Source organism: Oncorhynchus mykiss, chromosome 1 (genome assembly GCF_057628025.1).
Source record: "Oncorhynchus mykiss isolate SJ-2025 chromosome 1, ASM5762802v1, whole genome shotgun sequence".
NCBI classification, from domain to species: domain Eukaryota; kingdom Metazoa; phylum Chordata; class Actinopteri; order Salmoniformes; family Salmonidae; genus Oncorhynchus; species Oncorhynchus mykiss.
Window position 1 is genome coordinate 34267915 of NC_143022.1, and position 26683 is coordinate 34294597.

General features: G+C 43.8%; 1 protein-coding gene across 2 annotated transcripts; it reads left to right on the forward strand.

Moving 5' to 3' along the window:
• Positions 1-312: 312 nt before the first annotated feature.
• elapor2a (endosome-lysosome associated apoptosis and autophagy regulator family member 2a) lies at positions 313-22750 on the forward strand. 2 transcript variants are annotated; one of them, XM_021599112.3, is made up of 23 exons: positions 313-643; positions 794-895; positions 3635-3755; positions 13756-13945; positions 14046-14193; positions 14359-14448; positions 14729-14834; positions 14923-15075; positions 15254-15342; positions 15556-15736; positions 17324-17452; positions 17699-17789; positions 18824-18926; positions 19071-19208; positions 19310-19567; positions 19687-19860; positions 19945-20131; positions 20236-20332; positions 20496-20597; positions 21010-21136; positions 21262-21440; positions 21557-21731; positions 21881-22750. In XM_021599112.3, exons 1-23 carry the CDS (start codon positions 596-598, stop codon positions 21947-21949), a joined length of 3057 nt encoding a protein of 1018 aa, XP_021454787.1. In that variant the 5' UTR covers positions 313-595; the 3' UTR covers positions 21950-22750. The 2 variants fall into 2 exon arrangements, with proteins under 2 accessions (XP_021454787.1, XP_090085611.1); XM_090229485.1 differs by having other exon boundaries at positions 447-676.
• The last annotated feature ends 3933 nt before the right edge of the window (positions 22751-26683 follow it).

Below are 26683 nucleotides of genomic sequence, written 5' to 3' on the forward strand. Positions count from 1 at the left end.
ACCACTTAAAGTCTTTGTGCTCACTTGAGTGAAAAGGCCAATCGTTAAAATATACAGTTAACCACAATTCTGAACCCTGGCAGTGATTTTAGAAAGTGCAGCCTATGTGAAAGCTAGCTTTCATAGATTCTACAAAGACAGGTAGGCTAACTATGGTTGTATTTGAAATAATGAATTGTTAGGTAAATATTCTAATTAATCTCAATACAAATCTGCTGCACTGATTTTGCTCTGTATGTACAGTAGGAATCACTGAGGTATAAAGAATGGTATGACCACTGTAATGCTGCATTCATGACACATCGGAAACTCAGAGAAACGAATTGTGGGCATTCCTAGTGCCATGATCAAGCTGCGTCAACCATGAAAGAGAAAATCAGCATACAGTTAAACAAATGATAGTGTCGCAACACGAGGAAACCAGAGTTTCCTCATTTTTTTATTAGGAGTTGGAGGGCCATTGAAATATATATTTTTTATATTCGGAAGCTCGTATTTCCGACATATCATGAACGCTGTTTCATCGTAATAATGACTCTTCTACCGCTTGCATTTATCAGACCACCGACGTCACCGTCGCGTCAAACACCGGTAGATGCGAATTGCAAACGTACAACCAGAATCTCAAACCCATCGGTCGCAGGTAGAGAAAAAGGAAACCCACTTCAACCTAGACGTGATTCGGACAGCATTTTATACATTTGCGACATCAAACACCCGCAACGTTTAACAGGCCATTGCTTTATGACTGAAATTTAGCCTACTTAGCTTTTTGACATCGCTCTATTCCCAGGTTCCTATTATGCCTTCCCGGTCTTGGTTTATCGCTGGTAGCGCTCTCCTCCTCTCTTTTCGGCTGGCATTCGGGACGAAGGGACCACATCCATGCACAGAGGTGAGATCCACTGTCATGATGCCAATGTATGTGTTGTCTGAGTTATTTTTAGTGGCTGTATTTTCCGTGGGCTAATAATGGTCCATGCATGTTAGTGGAAAACACAATAATGTGTTATTGACCAGCTTATCCATTAAACTAGAGAGTCAGAAGAGGAGTGTGAGTCAGGGGCACACAAGCTACTGTGTAGAACAACATGAGCGCTAAACAGTAATCATTCCACCGACCATTACTAATACGATTATGAATTGATGACGCGGCACTTCCGGTCAGATTCATATGTTTATACACATATAAATCACACACATACACTGCTTAGCGAGAGGGCGATGCCCTCCTTGACAACTAATTACTCATCCTGTTTCTCCAAACACCTGTCAGTCATGCAATCAGGTTGTCCTGCAGGATTTCTGGGGAATTGTTGCTTAGGACACTTGCATTGCTTAGGGCAGTGTGTTTGTGTGCGCACGCAGTGTTCTGGTTTGTGTTGTCTCAACACTCAGGGCAGACTTTGAGTCTTATCAGTTTCCTGCATGGAGCTGCCTTTCCTTCCCACCGTCTCTCTCGCTCTCTCCACTCATCACCTCTGAGCCATAGCACATGGCTGGCAACAACAGCCTGGCTTATTTTACATTCAGACGGACACAAACTCCAATCTACTGTCCAGTCACAGTGACTCACAAGGGCATTGTGGAATCTGCGCTCTGCACTTCCACAAGACTACTATTTCTACCACCAGAAAACAAGTATTTTGGACCTACATTTATCAAGGGACAACATTGTCTAAACATCAGGCTGTTGCCATGGTTACTCCATGGATTATCAGTCTGACCAAAATCTTCCTAAAAACCCCCACAATAGTCTCTACAGGCCAGAATGTTGAATAAAATGATATTTAAACGTACTTTACTGGTTGTACATGCTGTTTGTACTTTTGGTGGTAGGAGGTGGAGATATCCACAGGAAAGTGTTGTTTACCTGGCTTTTTTGCAGAGCTGGCAGGTTCTGTCACTTGTAGTTTCAGTCTCTTCACACATCACATGTGATGCACAATATGTCAACAATAGCCGAACGTAGTCAACTGAAGCATGTTTCCTCACAATCGGCTGTGGTTTAGGTTCGGCCATATTCCTCGGCCATAGTGTTGGTCACGTGCGTCAGTATTAAATTGCATCCGTATTGAAAATAAAAACAGACCAGCATACTCAAAGTAGGGCTAATAACACTTCCCTGTGGGTATTTTGTCTCCAATTACCTCCTACATAAGGACAAAATCGGCAGACAACAGGTAAAGTACATTCAAATGAAGTTTATTCAAGAGTCTTACTTGTGATGGGACTTTTTACAAAAAGTGAGCCTACATGTTAGAGACGAGAGAGCAGTCTTCCACTCTCAATAGAGTCTAGGAGCAACCATCCTCCTGGAGCCACTAAATATTCATGCATTTGCTCTCGCCTTGCCCTTTAGAACACATCTGATTCTGCTAATCAATGTCCTGATGAGCAAATGCTTAGATGTAAGGAGTGTTGGTGCAGGGCTGGAACAAAAGCCTGCACACCCAGTAGCTCTGCAGAGGAAGGGTTGGCAGTCCCTGGTCTAGTGAAATGTCTTTAGATTGACACCATGTGACAGAACCTGATATATCAGTGCTTGAGGTATAGATCGATATCAGTTCAGATTTGTCCTGGAACAGACATCTCCTATCAGGTAACACATGACAGGCATGCAGAATATAGACTTCTGTTGGGGTCATGGTATAGAGGAATAGATAATTAAACTTTATGCCCTGATTATTGATTGGCATGAATCTCAGTGATACATAGCTATCAGTCATTTCTGAGAGAAGGGGAGAGTTTAAGACAGATGGTAGTAAATAAGGCAATACATTATTTGAAATAAATATAATGTGAAACCAGGTCTGCATGTGGCATTCATTAATTTTCATCAAAACAGTACTGCTGTTGGATACAAATAGCTTCAGTTTTGAGGACGAAACAATGGTGTTACTGTAAAGCCTAGGCGTGATTCTACAACTTCATATATCTGCCATGTATCATGTCCATGATGCCCACAACATGACCCCTTCAGCACAGTGTCCAGACGTGTGTGTTCTTCTAAAAGGTCAACATTCCTTAAACATGGCAAAAAGCATGTTGTATTTCACTCAATGGTTTGGCAATCATTGGTTTGGCAAATTGAAGCGACGTTATGGTCAGAATAGTGATTAAACGAGTCATGCTCACTCTACGATTTCCCAAACCATGATGGGGAACCACATACTCCACAGCATGTTTGTGTGTGTGATATAACACTTCAACAATGTTCTCACAGTGAAAATTGCTAATCTTGAACTCAACCTTAAATCTCAGAACCTTTAGCAAGACTGAACCATCAAATTCCTACGCCTGGACATACAGTTGTCAGTGGTTAGGGACAACTTCTACCTTCATTATACTGAGATAGGATCCGTTTTTATGGACAACTTCTATGTCATCCACTTACCCACTGTGTGCTGTGCCTTGGTTTCCTGTATCCATAGTGATGGAATGGGGGGGGGGGGGTGAAGAGAGAACTCTGGGCCCTTGGTGGTCTTCGTGTTTACTGACCTCTCTCTGTCCCCATGTCTGTCTTTTATCTGTCTCTCACTGTTTCTCACATACTGTTCAAAGACACACAGACACACTCAACCCCTCTCTTTCTCTCCATCACTGTGTGTCCATGCTATCTCTTGTGTTGCAGACAGACTACTACTATGAATATACAGAGTGTGACAGTACAGGGTCGCGATGGCGAGTAGCAATCCCTCAGAGCCATGGATCCTGCATCGGACTGCCCGAGCCTGTACGAGGGACAGAGTGCAGTAAGTACTGTGTGTGTGTGTGTCAGAGATGTTTCTCACACCCTCTTATCAGCTGGTTGGAATTTCTTCCAGTATTCCACAATGACCTGATTGGCTCTTTGTCTCTGCTCCAGTCATAGCACAGGGCAGAGCTAGCTTCATGCTGGAACAATAGGCCAATAACCTCAGAGGTTTACATATACACACACAGGTCTCAATATGTTTACTTCTTGCGCCTGACTTTGCTTCCCTAAATATCTCTAACTGATGCATGTCTGTGGAAAAGGCTTTTATTGACAGACACTCCCCTACATATTTATATGGAGGGTGAAGCTAAAACTTTTAATTTGGCTCTATACTCCAGCATTTTGGATTTGAGATCAAATGTTTTACGAGGCGACAGTACAAAATGTCACCTTTTTTTATTTGTTCATACATGTGTTTTCACATTTAGAAATGTAAGCACTTTATGCATCTAGTCCCCCCATTCGAAGGTGTCGTAAGTATTTGGACAAATTCACTTATGGTGTGTTATATTTAGTCAAAAGTTCAGTATTCCTAGCACGCAATGACTACATCTGTATACATCTACATCTGATGTATGACGGCGTGTTCATAGATGTCAAACAATGTGTTTTATTTTTATTTAACCTTCTATTTAACTAGGCAAGTCAATTAAGAACACATTCTTATTTACAATGGTGGCCTACCCCGGCCAAACCCTAACCCGATGCTGGGCCAATTGTACAATGCTGGGCCAATTGTGCGCCGCCCTATGGGACTCCCAATCACGGCCGGTTATGATACAGTCTGGAATCGGACCATGGTCTGTAGTGACGCCTCTAGCACTGTGATGCAGTGCCTTAGACTGCTGCGCCACTCGGGAGCCAAGTATTGTTTTTGAGAGCTTGTGCTTTGTACTTTCAGAACAATCATTTCTATCTTGTAGTCTGTTTCTAGACAAGCCATTAGGGCAGCATTGAAGCCGGCATCCTCTACAATTGACAGTGGCTGCACAGCAACCGCAATCATTTCTGTAATCAGCGCTGTGATTTTCTCAGTCCGTCCCTTATTGCACTGCTGCCAGCAAGGGGTTGGGTCTCATGGTGCTCCCCTTTTCCGCATTGCATCTGTACTGCCACTGTAGCTCAATTCCACCTTTGCATTTCGTCTTCTCCTACTTCTCCTCCTAGGTATTTTTTTGTCTTTATGATAATGATCCTTGATCCTGTCCGTGGTAGTTTTGTTGAAATTTTGTTTAAAAAATTATTATGTTTTTAGGTTAGGGATTTTTCTTTTTAACATAACCAATCCCAATTTCTTTAAATGTCACACCCCTACTTTGTACAACCTCGCCCACGCACGCACCCCCACCCACACAGCCCTTTTCACCAGGATGTGGGGATTAGTATGTTTGTTCCCGTGGTTACGGGGAAGCCATCCGAGGGCTGTTGTACATCTCTGAGCTGTATCCAGCCCAATTATGGACCCAGTTACTTCCCCTCTCCTTGGTGTAAACAGAAGGTCTACCATTTTTCTTTTACCAATATAATGTTATCTCCTGTTTTGCACCATCCCTGACCTCTAACAAGCTCTGATACATCCCCTCTCTCATTCTCTGAAACGCTTCCAAATAGTGGTATACAGTGACGATTTTAGCATGTACATTTTGGTGGGGCAAACTTAATCTTTTTAGATGCATGCCAGCAAAGCCACTACACAACACAAGACTAAACAATACATGAATTAGACTATAACTTTGACAAACGGTGCCCACAAACTGTTAGGGCCTACATAAAGCTGTCCCAACAGCAGAGCTTTCTTTTCAGCACCATGGAGTGATTCCTTACCACTGCTACACCTGGCTATCAGCGGAGCCATGTCTGGCAGCGAAACAGTTCATTCAGACTCATTTACTGCTTTAAAAAAAACAGCTGATATGGTTGACTTGCTTAAACAAATGTGGTTTCTACTGACAATTGAGATGTAAAAACTATTGCATAAGGGAATGAAGAGTGGATAAGGGGCCATCCATAAGACATTAATGAGTGAGCTAAGACCGACGTAGTCAATAGCTATTTGTTAAGCAGTTTGGAAATGTATAGCGACAGGATTCAGAACATGGGCCGTTCTTACAGTTATCTCTCCTGTACAGTCTTGGCCAAAGGTTTTGAGAATGACACATATTAATTTCCGCAAAGTTTGATGCTTCAATGTCTTTAGATTTTTGTCAGATGTTACTATGGAATACTGAAGTATAATTACAAGCATTTCATAAATGTCAATGGCATGCTGTCAATTAACTTCTGGGTCACATCCTGACTGATGGCAGCCCATTCTTGCATAATCAATAATTGGAGTTTGTCAGAATTTGTGGGTTTTTGTTTGTCCACCCGCCTCTCTATGATTGACCACAAGTTCTCAATGGGGTTAAGGCCTGGGGAGTTTCCTGGCCATGGACCCAAAATATTGATGTTTTGTTCGCCTTAAGACAAGGTGCTCCATCATGCTGGAAAAGGCATTGTTCGTCACCAAACTGTTCCTGGATGGTTGGGAGAAGTTGCTCACCGAGGATGGGTTGGTACCATTCTTTATTCATGGCTGTGTTCTTAGGAAAAATTGTGAGTGAGCCCACTCCCTTGGCTGAGAAGCAACCCCACACATGAATGGTCTCATGATGCTTTATTGTTGTCATGACACAGGACTGAGGAAAGCGCTCACCTTGTCTTCTCCGGACACGCTTTTTTCCGGATGCCCCAAACATTCGGAAATGGGATTCATCAGAGAAAATGACTTTACCCCAGTCCTCAGCAGTCCAATCCCTGTACCTTTTGTAGAATATCAGTATGTCCCTGATGTTTTTCCTGGAGAGAAGTGGCTTCTTTGCTGCCGTTCTTGACACCAGGCCATCCTCCAAAGGTCTTCTCTTCACAGTGCGTGCAGATGCACTCACACCTGCCTGCTGCCATTCCTGAGCAAGCTCTGTACTGGTGGTGCCCCGATCCCGCAGCTGAATAAACATTAGGAGACGGTCCTGGCGCTTGCTGGACTTTTTTGGGCACCCTGAAGCTTTCTTCACAACAATTGAACCGCTCTCCTTGAAGTTCTTGATGATCCGATAAATGGTTGATTGCCTGTGAAGCCATGTTTTGTGCAAAGCAATGATGACGGCACATGTTTCCTTGCAGGTAACCATGATTGACAGAGGAAGAACAATGATTCCAAGCACCACCCTCCTTTTGAAGCTTCCAGTCTGTTATTCGAACTCAGTCAGCATGACAGAGTGATCTCCAGCCTTGTCCTCGTCAACACTCATACCTCTGTTAACGAGAGAATCACTGACATGATGTCAGCTGGTCGTTTTGTGGCAGGGCTGAAATGCAGTGGAAATGTTTTTTGGGGATTCAGTTAATTTGCATGGCAAAGAGGGACTTTGCAATTAATCGCATTTCATCTGATCACTTTTCATAACATTATACAAATTGCTATCATACAAACTGAGGCAGCAGGCTTTGTGAAAATTTATATTTGTGTCATTCTCAAAACTTTTGACTGTACGCCACGACTGTACACCAAGTCAGAACCATAGGATAGATAAAGGTGGCATATAAGCAGACATTGAAAGGTCTCTAAAACAGGCTATAGGCTACATGTGTACCACCAAGCCAGAACAGTAGGCTAGGTTATGAGGGGGAAAGGGACCAAATTATTAGGGTGAGACACATGGGCCAGCTTACTACACAACATACACTTAGTATTACTTTCGTAGCCACAGTATACATACAGTGCCTTGCAAAAGTATTCATCCCCTTTGCGATTTATCTATGTTGTTGCATTACAACCTGTCATTTAAATGGATTTTTATTTGGATTTCATGTAATGGACATACACAAAATAGTCCAAATTGGCGAAGTGAAATGAAAAAAAAAAACGTGTTTAAAAGAAAAAAAGAAAAGTGGTGCGTGCATATTTATTCACTCCCTTTGCTATGAAGCCCATAAATAAGATCTGGTGCAAACAATTACCTTCAGAAGTCACATAATTCAATTGCACACGGGTGAACTTTATTTAACTAAGTGTCACTTGATCTGTCATATGATCTCGGTATATATACACCTGTTCTGAAAGGCCCCAGAGTCTGCAACACAACTAAGCAAGGGGCACCATGAAGACCAAGAAGGGGCTCTACAAACAGGTCAGGGACAACGTTGTGGAGAAGTACAGATCAGGGTTGGGTTATAAAAAAAGATCAGAAACTTTGAACATCCCACGGAGCACCATTAAATCCATTATTAAAAAATGGAAAGGATATGGCACCACAACAAACCTGCCAAGAGAGGGCCGCCCACCAAAGCTCATGGACCAGGCAAGGAGAGCATTAATCAGAGAGGCAACAATGAGACCAAAGATATCGTTGAAGGAGCTGCAAAGGACGACTTTAAGCTGTGCATTCCACAGAGATGGGCTTTATGGAAGTGGCCAGAAAAATAGCCATTGCTTAACCTTTCTGATCTCCCCATCCCGGATCCGGGATCGTGAATACAGACTCAAGCTCATTACCATAACGCAACGTTAACTATTCATGAAAATCGCAAATGAAATGAAATAAATATGCTAGCTCTCAAGCTTAGCCTTTTGTTAACAACACTGTCATCTCAGATTTTCAAAATATGCTTCTCAACCATTGCAAAACAAGCATTTGTGTAACAGTATTGATGGCTAACGTAGCATTTAGCATTAGCATTCAGCTGGCAACATTTACACAAAAAAACAGAAAAGCATTCAAGTAAAATCATTTACCTTTGAAGAACTTCAGATGTTTTCAATGAGGAGACTCTCAGATAGCAAATGTTCAGTTTTTCCTGAAAGATTATTTGTTTAGGACAAATCGCTCCGTTTTCTGCGTCACGTTTAGCTATGAAAAAACCCCTGTATCCAGGATTGTGTAAATCTATCAGCAAGCTCATTAGCATAACACAACGTTAACTATTCATGAAAATCGCAAATGAAATGAAATAAATATGCCATCTCTCAAGCTTAGCCTTTTGTAAACAACACTGTCATCTCAGATTTTCAAAATATGCTTCTCAACCATAGGAAAACAATCATTTGTGTAAAAGTAGCTAGCTAGCGTTAGCATTTAGCGTTAGCATTTAGCGTTAGCATTAGCGTTAGCATCCAGCACGCAACATTTCAACAAAAACATAAAAGCCTTTAAATAAAATAATTTACCTTTGAAGAACTTCTGATGTTTTCAATGAGGATACTCTCAGTTTTTTGCTCAGTTTTTCCAAAAAGATTCTTTGTGTATTAGAAATAGCTCCGTTTTATACATCACATTTGGCTACCAAAAAAAATCCGAAAATTCAGTCCTCAAAACGCGAACTTTTTTCCAAATTAACTCCATAATATCGACTGAAAACATGGCAAACGTTGTTTAGAATCAATCATCAAGGTGTTTTTCACATATCTCTTCATTGATACATCGTTCTTGGACACATGGTTTCTCCCCTATATCAAATGGAAAAGTACGAGCAGCTGGCAATTGCGCACCGAATTCCACGCAGGACACCAGGCGGACACTTGGAAAATGTAGTCTCTTATGGTCAATCTTCCAATGATATGCCTACAAATACGTCACAATGCTGCTAAGACCTTGGGCGAACGACAGAAAGTGTAGGCTCATTCCTTGCGCAATCACAGCCATATAAGGAGACAATGGAAAACAGAGCTTCAGAAATTCTGCTAATTCCTGGTTGATGCATCATCTTGGTTTCGCCTGTAGAATGAGTTCTGGGGCACTTACAGACAAAATCTTTGCAGATTCTGAAACTTCAGAGTGTTTTCTTTCCAAAACTGAATATGAATATGCATAGTCGAGCATCTTTTCGTGACAAAATATCGCGCTTAAAACGGGAACGTTTTTTATCCAAAAATGAAATAGCGCCCCTAGAGATCTAACAGGTTAAAAAATAAGGAAACATGTTTGGTGTTCGCCAAAAGGCATGTGGGAGACTCCCCCAAAATAGTGAAGAAGGTACTCGGGTCAGATAAGATTAAAATTTAGCTTTTTGGACATCAAGGAAATCGCTATGTCTGGCGCAAACCCAGCACCTCTCATCACACGAGCATCATCCTCACAGTTAAGCATGGTGGTGGCAGCATCATGCTGTGGGGATGTTTTGGGAAACTGGTCAGAATTGAAGGAATGATGGATGGTGCTAAATACAGGGACATTCTTGAGGGAATCCTGTTTGCCTTCCAGAGATTTGAGACTGGGACGGAGGTTCACCTTCCAGCAGGACAATGACTCTAAGCATACTGCTAAAGCAACACTCGAGTGGTTAAAGGGGAAACATTTAAATGTCTTTGAATGGCCTAGTCAAAACCCAGACCTCAATCCAATTGAGAATCTGTGGTATGACTTAAAGATGGCTCTACACCAACCGAACCCATCCAACTTGAAGGAGCTGGGGAAATTTTGCCTTAAAGAATGGCTAGATGTGCCAATCCAATAGAGACATACCCCAAGAGACTTTCAGCTGTAATTGCTGCAAAAGGAGGCTCTACAAAGTATTGATTTTGGGGGGTAAATGGTTATGCAGTGACTGTGCGTACATACCCCAGCCAGAAGCCATGGATTACAGGCAACATTCACACTGAGCTATAAGTTAGAGCTGCCGCTTTCAAGGTGCGGGACTCTAACCCTGAAGCTTACAAGAAATCCTGCTATGCCCTGCGACGAACCATCAAACAGGCAAAGCGTCAATACAGAGCTAAGATTGAATCATACTACACTGGCTCCGACGCTCGTGTTATGTTGCAGGGCTTGCAAACTATTACAGAAAACAAAGGGAAGCCACGAGCTGCCCAGTGACACGAGCCTACCAGACGAGCTAAATCACTTCTATGCTCGCTTCGAGGCAAGCAACACTGAGGCATGCATGAGAGCATTAGCTATTCTGGACGACTGTGTGATCACGCTCTCCGTAGCCGACGTAAGACCTTTTAAACAGGTCAACATACACAAGGCTGTGGGGCCAGACGGATTACCAGGACGTGTGCTCCGGGCATGTGCTGACCAACTGGCAGGTGTCTTCACTGACATTTTCAACATGTCACTGATTGAGTCTGTAATACCAACAGGTTTCAAGCAGACCACCATAGTCCCAGTGCCCAAGAAAAAAAAAGGCAACCTGTCTAAATGACTACAGACCCGTAGCACTCACGTCCGTAGCCATGAAATGCTTTGAATGGTCGGTAATGGCTCACATCAACACCATTATCTCAGAAACCCTAGACCCACTCCAATTTGCATACCGCCCAAACAGATCCACAGATGATGCAATCTCTATTTCACTTCACACTGCCCTTTCCCATCTGGACAAAAGGAACACTTATGTGCGAATGCTATTTATTGACTACAGCTTAGCGTTCAACACCATTTTACCCTCAAAGCTCATCACTAAGCTAAGGATCCTGGTACTAAACACCTCCCTCTGCAACTGGATCCTGGACTTGGACTGGGCGCCCCCAGGTGGTGAGGGTAGGCAGCAACACATCTGCCACGCTGATCCTCAACACTGGAGCTCCACAGGGGTGCGTGCTCAGTCCCCTCTGGTTCTCCCAGTTCACCCACAACTGCATGGCCAGGTACGACTCCAACACCACCATAAAGTTTGCAGACGACACAACAGCCTGATCAATGACGAGACAGCCTGTAGGGAGGAGGTCAGAGACCTGGCCGTGTGGTGCCAGAATAACAACCTATCCCTCATCGTAGCCAAGACTAAGGAGATAATTGGGGACTACAGGAAATGGAGGACCGAGCACTCCCCCATTCTAATCGACGGGGCTGTAGTGGAGCAGGTTGAGAGCTTCAAGTTCATCGGTGTCCACATCAACAACAAACTAGAATGGTCCAAACACACCAAGACAGTTGTGAAGAGGGCACGACAAAGCCTATTCCTTCTCAGGAAACGAGAAAGATTTGGCATGGGTCCTGAGATCCTCAAAAGGTTCTACAGCTGCAAAATCGAGAGCACTGGTTGCATCACTGCCTGGTACGGAAATTGTGGCTCAGCCTCTGACCGCAAGGCACTACAGAGGGTAGTGCGTATGGCCCAGTACATCACTGGGGCTAAGCTGTCTGCCATCCAGGACCTCTACACCTGGCGGTGTCAGAGGAAGGCCCTAAAAATTGCCAAAGACCCCAGTCACCCCAGTCCTAGACTGTTCTTTCTACATCCACATGGCAAGCAGTACTGGAGTGCCAAGTCTAGGACAAAAAGGCTTCTCAACAGTTTTTACCCCCAAGCCATAAGGTAATCAAATGGCTACCCAGACTATTTGCTTTGTGTGCCCTCAACCCCTCTTTTACGCTACTGCTACTCTCTGTTCATCATATATGCATAGTCACTTTAATCATATCTACCTGTACATACTACCTTAATCAGCCTGACTAACCGGTGTCTGTATGTAGCATCGCTACTTTTATAGCCTCACTACTGTATATAGCCTGTCTTTTTACTGTTGTTTTATTTCTTTACTTACCTATTGTTCACCTAATACCCTTTTTGCACTATTGGTTAGAGCCTGTAAGTAAGCATTTCACTTTAAGGTCTACTACACCTGTTGTAATTGGGGAACGTGACAAATACACTTTGATTTGATTCTTGGTCAAATAGTTCTTACACAGCCTGTAGGCGTGTTGGGTTATTGTCCTGTTGACAAACAAATGGTAGTCCCTCTAAGTGCAAACCAGATGGGATGGTGTATTGCTGCGGAATGCTGTGCTGGCCATGCTGGTTAGATTTGACTTGAATTCTAAATAAATCACTGACGGTGTCAACGGCGAAGTACCATCACACCACCTCCTCCATGCTTCATGTGGGAACCACACATGCGGAAATCATCCGTTCACCTACTCTGCGTCTCACAAAGACCGGGTGGTTGGAACCAAAAATCTCACATTTGGACTCGTCATACCAAAGGACAGGTTTCCACCAATCTAATGTCCATTGCTCGTGTTTCTTGGTCAAAGCAAGTCTCCTCTTCTTATTTATTTGTATTTAACCTTTATTTAACTAGGCAAGTCAGTTAAGAACAAATTCTTATTTACATTGACAGCCTACCCCTGCCAAATCCGGACGATGCTGGGCCAATTGTTTGCCGCCCTGTGGGACTCCCAATCACACCCGGGTGTGATACAGCCTGGATACGAACCAGGGATTGTACTGACGCGTCTTGCACTGAGATGCAGTGCCTTATACCTCGGTGCCAGTCGGGAGCCCGAGTGTCCTTTTGGTTGTGGTTTCTTTGCAGCAATTTGACCATGAAGGCCTGACTTACACAGTCTCCTCTGAACAGTTGAGATGTGTCTTACTTGAACTCTGTGAAGAGGCTGGTAACTAATGAACTTCCTTTCCTGTGGCGGTCCTCGAGAGGCAGTTTCATCATAGAGCTTCATGTTTTTGCGACTGCACTTGAAGAAACTTTCAAAGTTCGTGAAATTTTCCGCATTGACTGACCTTCATGTATTAAAGTAATGATGGACTGTAGTTTCTCTTTGCTTATTTGAGCTGTTCTTGCCATAACATGGACTTAGTCTTTTTCCAAATAGGGCTATCTTCTGTATACTACCCCTACCTTGTCACAACACAACTGATTTGAAATGCTTTACAGGTGACTACTTCATGAAGCTGGTTGAGAGAACACCATGAGTGTGTAAAGCTGTCACCGAGAATCTCAAATATGAATTTGATTGAACAATTTTTCCATATGTGTTATTTCATAGTTTTGATGTCTACACTATTATTCTACAATGTAGAAAATAGTCAAAATAAAGAAACCCTGGAATGAGTAGGTGTGTCCAAACTTTTGACTGGTACTGTATATATTTATATTTTAGCTAAACAGGTCGTGCTTTGCCCCACTTGCCCTGAATGACAGGTTCCGCTGGTGGTATACTTCACTTATCTTTTCCATGAAATGTCCACTCTCTCCCGTCCCTCTCCCCCAGCATTTTCCTGTGAGGCGGGGGAGTTTCTGGAGATGTCTGCCCAGGAGTGTACTCAGTGTGCAGCAGGTACCTACTCTCTGGGCAGCGGTATTCGATTTGATGACTGGGAAACCATCCCCAGCGGGTTCAGCTCCCTAGCAACTTACCTTGACAATGGTCCCCATGGAGACGACAGCAGTACCTGCAACAGGTGTGGGAAGGGGAGCGGTTTAGCTTATGATTTTTAAATCATGGTGTCGTTGCAGTTCTTGCATACATCTCATTAATCTCTGCTGTGTGTGTGTGTCCAGTTCAACGTGGTTTCCGCAGGGTAGTTACCTGGAGTCTAACAGAGATGAGTGTACTGTCTCTCTGATCTATGCTGTCCATCTGAAGAAACCGGGATCAGTCTCCTTTGACTACCAGTACCCAGACGGCAACCTCTTCTTTGAGTTCTTTGTGAGTCTTCTACTTCATTCTCTCAATCCTATGATATCTGCTAGTTAGTGAGAGTAAATTATTCTCTGCAGTACCTTCCTGACGAAGTAGCGCTATAAATATGCTGAAGTGATATTCACTAATTTAAATATTGATTGATTGGTTGATGTTCTGGTTGCTTGGCAGATCCAGAATGACCAGTGTCAGGAGATGGACCAGACTGCTGATAAGAAGTGGCTCAAGCTTACCAGTCACGGGGAGTGGGCCACACACACTGTAAGACTAGTGTTTGTTTGTAATTAAGTTCTAAGTCTTGGTCTTCAAGACCCAAATTGAGTGCAAGCTTTCGTTTTAGCCCAGCACTAGCGCACCTGATTTCACTAGTTAACTAATCACCAAGCCCTTGACTCATTGAATCAGGAGTGTCTCAGGTCTAAAGGGTTAGACAGCTTCTGAGGTTACAGCACCATCAAATGTCATGTATTGGGATGCTTTCAGGTCGTATCTCTGTGTAGAAGGGCATTCTAAACCCAGGTCTCTAATGGGTGTGTTCAAGGTGAATCTGAAGTCTGGCACTAACATCTTGTACTGGAGGACAGCAGGGATCCTGATTGGAGCTAAAGTAGTCAAACCTGTTCTGCTGAAGAACGTCCACATAGAGGGTAGGACTACCGTGTGTGTGTTTGTGTATTTATTGTAGCTGTTCATGCCACTTCCCCTATGTACTTAAGTGTTATTTTCTCTCTTTAGGAGTGGCGTATGCGTCAGAGTGTTTCCCGTGTAAACCAGGGACGTTCAGCCAAACCCCAGGCTCCTCCTCATGTCAGCCCTGTCCCAGAGACACCCACTCTGGCCACGGAGCCAGCTCCTGTACCCCCTGCAACACCACAACACTCTATGCACGTAGGTTCACAGGAACATAAGCATGCAGACATGTCTAGATGCAGACACCTATACACAACGTGTCTTATTAGAGTTAGAACATGAATTTGAGCAGCTTATTGGTTATACTGCAGTTCATTATCTTTTAAACATCTCTCCCTCTTTCACTGTCCCCATTTTCTTTCCCTCTCTCTTCCAGCGGAGGGGTCAGCTGAGTGCAAAGCGAGACCACCATGCTCCAAGAAGGATTACTTTCAGATCCACACCCCCTGTGACCTTGAGGGCAAGGTGAGAAGACTAACTCACCCTCCCAATACCACATCCATTATTGCCAGATTGCTTATACCTGTCTAATCATTTTTGATCGACACAAGTGCCTATGCAGGGGTTAGCCATTCTAGCGCCAGTATCCCTACAATTCAGTGTCTGTGTCCTCCATGTTTGCTCTCTGTATGGTTAGTTTCCTCATCCTCCATGTTGTCTCTGTGTGTGTGGTTTCAGACACAGGTGACCTACAGGTGGGTGGAGCCTCAGATCTGTCTGGTGGACGTGGCCGGGGCTGAAACACTGCCCCCCTCTGGTGACCGTGAGCCCTGCCCACCGTGCAACCCTGGTTTCTATAACAACGACACTGCTACCTGCTCTCCCTGCCCCCCCGGGACATTCTCTGATGGGGTCAAAGGTGACAAAATATCCCTTTATCCCATGTCCTCTTCTATCTCTTGTCTTCCTTCTCTCTTGTCCTCCATCAGACGGGCAGCCCCCAGGTGGTAAGCGTAGGTAACAACACATCTGCCACACTGATCCTCAACACAGGGACCCCTCAGGGGTGCGTGCTCAGTCCCCTCCTGTACAGTCGTGGCCAAAAGTTTTGAGAATGACACAAATATTAATTTTCACAAAGTTTGCTGATACATTGTCTTTAGATATTTTTGTCAGAATACTGAAGTATAATTACAAGCATTTCATAAGTGTCAAAGGCTTTTATTGACAATTACATGAAGTTGATGCAAAGAGTCAATATTTGCAATGTTGACCCTTCTTTTCAAGACCTCTGCAATCCACCCTGTCAATTAACTTCTGGGCCACTGATGGCAGCCCATTCTTGCATAATCAATGCTTGGAGTTTGTCAGAATTTGTGGGTTTTTGATTGACCACCTTAGTTATCACTTTTTCCTTATGGCAAGGTGCTCCATCATGCTGGAAAAGGTATTGTTTGTCACCAAACTGTTCCTGGATGGTTGGGAGAAGTTGCTCACGGAGGATGGGTTGGTACCATTCTTTATTCATGGCTGTGTTGTTAGGCAAAATTGTGAGTGAGCTCACTCCCTTGGCTGAGAAGCAACCCCACACATGAATGGTCTCAGGATGCTTTACTGTTGGCATGACACAGGACTGATGGTAGCGCTCACCTTGTCTTCTCCGGACACACTTTTTTCCGGATGCCCCAAACATTCGGAAATGGGATTCATCAGAGAAAATGACTTTACCCCAGTCCTCAGCAGTCCAATCCATGTACCTTTTGCAGAATATCAGTCTGTCCCTGAAGTTTTTCCTGACTTCTTTGCTGCCCTTCGTGACACCAGGCCATCCTCCAAAAGTCTTCGCCTCACTGTGCGTGCAGATGCACTCACACCTGCCTGCTGCCATTCCTGACTAAGCTCTGTACTGGTGGTGCCCCGATCCCGCAGCTGAATCAACTTTAGGAGACGGTCCTGGCGCTTGCTGGACTTTCTTGGGTGCCCTGAAGCCTTCTTCACAACAATTGAACCGCTCTCCTTGAAGTTCTTGATGATCCGATAAATGGTTGATTTGGGTGCAATCTTACTGGCAGCAGTATCCTTGCCCGTGAAGCCCTTTTTGTGCAAAGCAATGATGACGGTATGTGTTTCCTTGCAGGTAACCATGGTTGACAGAGGAAGAACAATTATTCCAAGCACCACCCTCCTTTTGAAGCTTCCAGTCTGTTATTCGAACTCAGTCAGCATGACAGAGTGATCTCATGCCTTGTCCTCATCAACACTTACACCTGAGTTAACGAGAGAATCACTGACATGATGTCAGCTGGTCCTTTTGTGGCAGGGCTGAAATGCAGTGGAAATGTTTTTGAAGGATTCAATTCATTTGCATGGCAAAGAGGGACTTTGCAATTAATTGCAATGCATCTGATCACTCGTGGGATCTGGGTTTTCTTTTTGCGTTTGCTTTCCTAAATTATGATCTCTATTTCTCTCCCTCTTCTCTTCCTATTTTCTACCTCTCTCCCAGCGTGTGAGTCGTGTCCTGCGGGTACTGAGCCTGCTGTAGGTTATCAGTATAAGTGGTGGAACGTCCTTCCAGCCAGCATGAAGACATCCTGCTTCAATGTGGGCAACTCCAAGTGTGACGGCATGAATGGTGGGTGCAGCTGCTCTCTCTGAGGCCTAGAGGGTGCTGTTGCTCTTTACTGTTGTTGACATGTTCCCTTTAGGCCAGGATAAGAATTAAGAGAGGGTAGTTCTCCAGGAGGAGGGTTGTGTACCCCTGTCTTCGGCACTTTAGCATAATGCAAAGACGGGCCACAGGCCACATTTGAGTGAAATATTCAGAGAAGACCCTGGTATGTCGGCGTGTTGTGTGTGTTCTGACGTGTCTCTCCGTCAGGTTGGGAGGTGGCGGGGGATCATATCCGTAGTGGAGCAGGGGGCTCTGATAACGACTACCTCATCCTCAACCTCCATGTACCTGGCTTTAAGTGAGTCCCTTCATCTCAATCTGTCTCTGTCTTATTGTCACGATACCAACATTTTACTAACGATACCAGGCTAAGTATCACGATAGCAACATTTTACTAACGATACCAGGCCAAGTATCACGATAGCAACATTTTACTAACGATACCAGGCCAAGTATCACGATACCAACATTTTACTAACGATACCAGGCCAAGTATCACGCTACCAAGTAGTATCGTGAAACCGCTGGAAAAATAATTTGGAGTGACATAGCGTCTGGTTCGCCCCTTCCCCCGGACACTTCTTCCCATTTTCTAAACGTTCTGTGCATGTTGAATTTAACTTCACACCACTCAGTGTATAATAGAATACTGCATAGAATGTCTCCCTGTGACTTGGAAGAATGTAATGAAGGAATATAAATGCATAATGATCTGCAGGTCATTGTGGAAGTAAGGGGGAAACACTGCATGAAACCACCTTCACTCTTCAGTTAACTGTCACGAGAATTTAATTAATACAAAACAATAATTAGCCACCTGACCTAGTTTAAAATGAACCGTGACAAAGTTTTTGAAATGATATGAAATGTGCTAGAAGGAAATAAGGTAGCTCTGGTTATATGGATCATATTTGTTTAATGGTGAGGCCTGTTTTCCTCTCTGTAAAGCTGCAAGCTGCCTGTCCATTGTTCCTCTATGACTCTCGGCGGCTGCAGCACAGCGGACTTCCAAAGTCTACTGAGACGGACCTGTGCTCTTGGTTATAGCAGGCGATGAAATGATACAATGTATCAACTTTGCTTGCTCTGTGCACTGCTGCAATGTATCAAATGTAACAACAGTTGACTCATCAGGGACCGCAAATGTTGGTAGTATCATATGTAACGGTACTACGGTATTCTAAAATGTTGCTATTGTAAGTATTGTTTTGGTATCGGGATATTACCGTGGCACTGGTATACCGTGCAACACTACTCTCTTGCTCTCTCCCTTCCCCTCTCCTTCTATCACTCTCTTTATGTGTGTGTGTGTGTGTGTGTGTGTGTTTTCAGGCCTCCTACATCAGCAACAGGTGGTGCGGGGACAGAGTTTGGCCGTATCAGCTTTGAGTTTGAGATGGTGTGTTCAGCTGACTGTGAGCTGTACTTTATGATGGTGAGAACAACACCGGATAAATAAAAACCCACACTCAATGCAAAAAGTATACAAGCATCTAGAAATGTGTTTGGATATTTCTATTCCTTTTAAAATGTGCACTACTTTTGAACTGTGTAAAGTTAATTACATCACTGTGTGTAGGATGTAAACAGGAAGAGTACAAGGGTGGTGGCGTCATGGGAGGGCAGTAAGGTCAGACAGTCCTACACACACATTATGACCAAGAACGCCTCTGTGTCATACACCTGGGCCTTCCAGAGGACCAACCAGGCCTCTGACGTAAGTACACACACACACACACACACTGTATACAAACCTGGATACGCACTAATGTATACAGACACAATCATATACTAGTAGTGCATTCTCTTTCTCTCCAGGTGCGTCAGAATGTGAACAACGTGGCAAGTATCTACTCCATCTCAGTGAGTAATGCTGTAGACGGTGTGTCGTCGGAGTGTCAGACCTGTGCCCTCCTCTCCCAGCCCTCCGGCTCGCTGTGTGTGCCCTGCCCTCCAGGACATTACATACACACCAGCCAGTGCACCGAGTGCCCTCCCAACACACACCTCACCTCACACAGCACCCTGGGCCCAGAGGCCTGCAAACCCTGTGGACCATCCAGCAAGAGCAACAAGGTGTGTGTTTTGTTGATATCAGTGTCACACCAAGCGTGTGTTTGTGTGTCAAGGTTGGTGAATAAAATTGTGTCCATTGTTGATTCCCCCAGTGCACAACTGAATGTTTGTTTTTTTAGGAGCACAGCAGGTGCTACAGTGACTGTGTATTCTCCTACTCTGAGAACAACGTGTCTCTGAGTTTTGACTACAGTTCCCTGGGCTCTGTTGGAACACTGATGAACGGACCCAGTTTTACCACCAAAGGAACCAAATACTACCACCTTTTCAACATCAGCCTCTGTGGAGGAGAGGTACACACACACACACACACTGATTTAACAATATTTGCAACCTACAATTACTTTGTGATCCTGAATTTAGCTTTCCATTCTCAGGGTAGAAGGGCTGTGTGTACAGACAACGTGACTGACCTTTCCAGCGCCGATTCTCAGAAAGAGACAGGGGAACCAGCCAATGCGGTGGAGACATTAATCTGTCAATCAACCATTATCCCCTCCAGTGGGCGGGGCTTCCACACAGCACTATCCTCTCAGTCCATCAGCCTAGCAGACACCTTTCTGGGTGAGTACACATCACACTCACACACACACATTTTCCTTGTAACCTGATGCCGATCTTTGTCACTGGTGTATAGTAGGCGTTCATTTATTGATGAATGTGTGTAGGAGCGACAGTGGCCTTGACTCTGGATGGAGTCAAGGCAAGACCAGACCTGTTCCCACAGACCACCAACAAAGTCCCTGACGTCAACTTCTTCTACCGGTAATTGATCTTTTCTACATCCTAAAACACAAATTCTAAAACATAACTACTTCTGTGAATAGTGTTTTTGGGGCCCAAGTAAAGGTTTGGGGTAGTTTTTAGTTGCTCTTAATCAGGAGTACCCTGTTGTTTTTTAACCAAATGTTATGCTTCTATTGGATAGTTCTCTGGAGGTGACCTCGTCATGTGATAAAGGTCGTAACGTGGTGGTGACGCTTCGCTGTAACCCGGATAGAGGCACACAAGGAGAACTCACAGTACCCAGGTACTGTCTGTCTCCTTTCCTCTCTTCTTGCCCCTCTCTTTCTATCTCTCTTTTTCTCTTTCAGTCTTGCTCCGAAACTGCAGCCTCAAAGGAGATTACTAGTAAAAGGAGAGACTTAAAAGAAGTCCAAGCTCGAAATGAACTGCAAGCTCAATTCACAGAAACTCTGCATCCTCTTGTGACTGATAAATTAGTAAGAAGTTTGCTTTTACTCCCAGGCAGCTAGTTATCTAACTCTGTGTGATGGATATTCATGCTCCGTGCTGGAGGAACACGAGAAGCTGAGAACAAACACATGGATTTATCACTCAGATTTGATCGGATTTGATCAGAGTACATCTCATTGAAACTGTCCTTATAACGTAAAAGTTAGATTAGTACATTGTAGTAACAGTATGTTTCTCTGTTGTAGTCAGTGTCCGGCGGGGACGTGTGATGGCTGTACCTTCCACTTCCTGTGGGAGAGCTCAGGGGCGTGTCCTCAGTGCACATCCACAAACTACCACCAGATAGAGGGAGCCTGCAAGGGAGGACTACAGGTGTGTGTTTTACTAATCGATTACCTGCAAAGGAGCTGCTATCTGCTCTCACTCTGAATACTTTAGATAAAATGTATTTCATACCATTACACACTGACACATGTTCACTGTCTCCCTCTCCCCAGGACACTCTGTATGTGTGGACTGAGCCAAAGCGGTGTGTAGGAGGGGTGTCCCTCCCGGAGAAGAAGACCTGGCCGTGTGAGAGCATGGACTTCTTGGTAAAGATGGGGGCGACGATAGGCGCCTTCACCGCCGCACTGCTTTTCTCCATCACCTGCTATTTCTGGAAGAAGAACAAGAGGTAGGAACTCATCCATTCATTCATGTATTCATTCATACATATGTCTGGAAGAAGAACTAGAGTAGTCCTGAAGATTGGTGATTTTTCTAAGTCCCGCCTACCCCTGACTCTGGTAGGCTGGAGTTTAAGTACTCGAAGCTGGTAATGTCGTCCAATAAGGAGTGTGAACTGCCGGGGGCGGATAGCTGTGCCGTGATGGAGGGAGAGGAGAATGAGGGAGAGATGGAGGATGAGGTGGTCTACTCCAAAAAAACATCCCTGATACGCAAACTCAAAGCCATCGCATCTAGGGTAAGAGTCAGAACCATTATGCAGTTATGCTGAAATCAAACTACATTACCTACAGTATGTGCGTGTGTGAACACTTGCGAGTGCAGAATCTGTTTCTCCCCTGGTAATTCTAGTTCATGGACTAACGTGTCTGTATATTTCATCCACAGGGAAACGGGAGAAGCTATGAAAATGTCCAGTTGAACTCCTCACAGTCAAACGGGTTGGTGTGGGGGTGAAGAAAGAGGAAAGACAACAAGGAGAGAGACCAACCACCCCCCCAGAGAGACTTCTTCAACATATCTCCATGTTGAGGGCTTGAACCCTTAACACACACACTCAGAACATATATAGACACATGCAGAGTACACACACCCAGAATGCATGCTCACTGACACAAACACATGTGAGAGGACATTACCCCCATCTGGCCTTATCCCTGGAATGGTGTGTGTGTGTGGGTGGATTGCTGGAATATGGGTGGTGTGATTTTAAAAGGGTGTATATGGGTGGTGTGTCGGGTCTGCTTAGGTAAAGAAGAGGACCTATATGTGGGATGTTTTTTGTGCTGTTTTCCGTCACTCTGTTGTCAGGTTGCTTTGGTGGCCATGTTGTTTTCCCTCAGGTGTTTTGTCCTCTGAGACCAACCTCACATCAATCCTTAGGCTCCTTCTCAATAAGAGGGAAGATACGGTGTTCCATAGTGCCCTCTGAAAGGCTGGGTGGGATCTTTGCATGTTGGCACCTGTCCAATCCTTTGAGATCTACAGAAGTCCACACATAGCCCTAAATACCCGGCACACACTCACACACACACCCTATTACAGTCTCATCTTAGTCTGACCTGCACCACCCTTTACCCATTTGTTCTGTCTGTAGGCTTTGGGTTACCATGGTGATGGTGGAATGTCCTTCACGCTCTCTTAGTCCAATCGGGAGTGGCGATGTTACATTATCCATATGATGATACGATATGATGCTGACTGCCTTTCTGTTATTTAAAGTGAAATAAACTATATTGTATTTGTGTACGCTTTCAATCTGTCCCTTGCTTCCAATGAAAAACCTACACACAAGAAGTGAGCAGACGACAGGCATATCATTTGTTATTGTTTATTATGATGTCCTCGTTATTGCACGTATGATGAGCTCTATTGCTTTCTGATCGGCCAGTCCAAAGAGGTCAGGGTTCACGTTGACCCCAGATCGAACCACTGATCCAGGGTCCGATACTTTGTCATTCTATAATGGTTAAGGTTAGGATTGAGGATAGTGTGACCCTAGATCTGTGGTTATAGGAACAACTTCTACCTTGACTCCAGAATGTTCTGGGTTGTTCTCTTGGGAATCTGGAGATCACTGACCCATTCCAGGTGAGAATACGCTGTGAAAGCGAACACATACTTTTATAACATTATTAATGACACCTTTGGACAGAGTCAGTACCATTAGCATTGACACTTATAATGGTAAAAGACTGATAACTTCACTGTTTTGTTGTATTGTTCTACATTATTTGTGAAGGACCAGTCACTCCTAGCCTATTCCCATATGTACACATTACAATCCCTGTCATCTGTTGGTCAAGCTAACTAGTACAGTATACATTTTAAAAGGGACTAGATGTATACCTCATCTACCCCCCCCCCCCCCCCCCCCCCCCCCCCCCTCCATCTCCACCCTCTTCAAGTATGCTGCTGTGACAGCCCAATGTTCTTGGTGTGTATTTGAGTCAGGCTCTGTATGTGTGTGCTAGACATGATGGAGCGCGGTCACAGAACCCTTCTTGGTATTGTGTTGCAGTGGACTCAGGATCCGTACAGAGCCTGTCTTAAGCAATCTTGGCTCTGACGAATACACCAGCAGAGTTTCACAAGGTGAGAGAGTGAAGGGGGACTGCCATGGGTGACAGAGAAATATAGGGAGACAATGAGAGAGATGGAGAGGGGGAAAGTAGGTTGGTTGAGTTTTCTGCCAAGTCCAATTAAAGACAACTTGAGTTTGAATCAACATCCCACTCCTTAATCCTTCTTCATACTCGACTCCCCCATCCCACTACATCAGAACAAAAGGAATTGTGGATGTGGCAGTGGTTGTCCATAGCAATGTGCCATGCAGGGAGAGGAGTGGATGGGAGGTTAGAGTCTGGTTGGAGCAGGGCTGGGGAGTGAATGCATAAGCCTCAGAACAACAGCCTTCCAATCTCTGGGCTGTGTTAGTGTGTGTCTGGGCTGAACATGATGCTGTGCCTTCTGGCCCGTGGCACACTTTTACATAACCCTGCTCCTCTGCCTGCTGCAAAACACACACACAGAAAAATGCTCAATCACAGAAACTGTCTCTTATTTTAGTTTTTCACCATTCCTAAGCCTTTGGGGAAATGTTTGACTGGTGACCTGCGTTAGGAGTGTAACAGAGATTTTCACACCCCAGTCAAACCTGTTAGCAGAGATGGGTGTGGCCTCATTCTCCTGGACACTTCCTGTGTTTCACACAACAGAAAAGTGGGATGAAGGAAAGGAGACAATGAGAGGATTCTATTTAAGAAGAGAGCATCCAGAATATCTCCTTTCCCTCCCACCTCCAATCAACAATGAGGATAGAATAACACTGGCCTATATGCACAGCATGGAGAAACCAGCAGACACACATTAAAGGAAAACTCTGCAAAAACTATTTTTTCAAATTTGTTTCATTAGTCCATTGTTGATGTAATCCCAAATTGTTTCACGTGTCAGATATCATGTTTTCAAGATATACAGTACCAGTCTGTTTGGACACACCTACACATTCCTGGGTTTTTCCTTTATTTGGACTATTTTCTACATTGTAGAATAATAGTGAAGACATCAAAACTATGAAATAACACATTTGGAATCATGTAGTAACCAAAATAGTGTTAAACAAATCAATATATATTTGAGGTTTGAGATTCTTCAAAGTAGTCACCCTTTGCCTTGATGACAGCTTTGCACACTCTTGGCATTCTCTCAACAAGTTTCATGAGGTAGTCACCTGGAATGAATTTCAATTAACAGGTGTGCCTTGTTAAAAGATAATTTGTGGAATGTATTTCCTTAATGTGTTTTAGCAAATCAGTGTTGTGTTGTGGTATACAGAAGAAAGCCCAATCTGGTAAAAAAAAAAAAAAAAGTCCATATTATGGCAAGAACAGCTCAAATAAGCAATGAGAAACGACAATCCAGAAATTGTCCAATCCAATCCAGAAATTGCAGCCCAAATAAATGCATCACAGACAGAGTAACAGACACATCTCAACATAAACTGTTCACGCGGTGTGGGTGAACGAATGATCTCTGCATGTGTGGTTCCCACTGTGAAGCATGGAGGAGGTGGTGTGATGGTGTGGAGGTGCTTTGCTGGTGACACTGTCAGAATTTATTTAGAATTCAAGGCACACTTAACCAACATGGCTACCACAGCAGCGATACGCCATCCCATCTGCTTTGCACTTAGTGGGACTATCATTTGTTTTTCAACAGGACAATGACCCAAACACACCTCCAGGCTGTGGAGTGCTGGCCTCCACGATCACCTGGCCTCAACCCAATTGAGATGGTTTGGGATGAGTTGGACAGCGGAGTGAAGGAAAAGCAGCCAACAAGTGCTCAGCATATGTGGGAACTCCTCCAAGACCGTTGGAAAAGTATTCCAGGTGAAGCTTGTTGAGAGAATGCCAAGAGTGTGCAAAGTTGTCATCAAGGCAAAGGGTATTTTGATTTGATTAACACTTTTTTGGTTACTACATGATTCCATGTGTTATTTCAAAGTTTTGATATCTTCACCATTATTCTACAATGTAGAAAATAGTACAAATAAAGAAAAATGGAATGATGGAATGAATTACTGTAGGTGTCTCCAAACTGTTGACTGGTACTGTATATACATTTGGGGGCTATATGGACTAATGAAACAAATACCAAAAGATTGTTTTGGGGTGGAATTTCCCTTTAAGGCACATAGCCATTAATAGAACATCATCACATGACTATAGAACACTTCGACAAGGGAGGGCTCACTACCCATTGGTTTAAAGGATGTAGGGAAGACGTGTTCAACTACACTTGTTCGGCGTAAACTCATTTTTACAAACAGTGCTTGTGGAACGATTTCAATGAAAGTTTCTGAATGCTAAACGAAAAATCAGTGAGTGAGTTTAGGGTTGTGGCATTGCATCTGCAATGTTTCTTTATGTGACATAGCATCTGCAATGTTTCTTTAAGTGACATAGTATCTGTAATGTTTCTTTAAGTGACATAGCATCTGTAATGTTTCTTTAAGTAGCATAGCATCTGCAATGTTTCTTTAAGTGACATAGCATCTGCAATGTTTCTTTAAGTGGCATAGCATCTGTAATGTTTCTTTAAGTGACATAGCATCTGCAGTGTTTCTTTAAGTGACATAGCATCTGCAATGTTTCTTTAAGTGACATAGCATCTGCAATGTTTCTTTAAGTGGCATAGCATCTGTAATGTTTCTTTAAGTGACATAGCATCTGCAGTGTTTCTTTAAGTGGCATAGCATCTGTAATGTTTCTTTAAGTGGCATAGCATCTGCAATGTTTCTTTAAGTGACATAGCATCTGTAATGTTTATTTAAGTGACATAGCATCTGCAATGTTTCTTTAAGTGGCATAGCATCTGCAATGTTTCTTTAAGTGACATAGCATCTGCAATGTTTCTTTAAGTAGCATAGCATCTGCAATGTTTCTTTAAGTAGCATACCATCTGCAATGTTTCTTTAAGTAGCATAGCATCTGCAGTGTTTCTTTAAGTGACATAGCATCTGCAGTGTTTCTTTAAGTAGCATAGCATCTGTAATGTTTCTTTAAGTAGCATAGCATCTGCAGTGTTTCTTTAAGTGACATAGCATCTGCAGTGTTTCTTTAAGTAGCATAGCATCTGTAATGTTTCTTTAAGTAGCATAGCATCTGCAATGTTTCTTTAAGTAGC

Bases quoted from the DNA above. Each gene is read 5' to 3' on its own strand.
- elapor2a (XM_090229485.1), top strand. From the start codon at position 596: ATGCGAATTGCAAACGTACAACCAGAATCTCAAACCCATCGGTCGCAG. The intron at 3,756-13,755 runs GTAAGTACTGTG...CCTCTCCCCCAG, and splicing joins TGTACGAGGGACAGAGTGCA to CATTTTCCTGTGAGGCGGGG. The intron at 17,453-17,698 runs GTGGGTGCAGCT...TCTCTCCGTCAG, and splicing joins CAAGTGTGACGGCATGAATG to GTTGGGAGGTGGCGGGGGAT.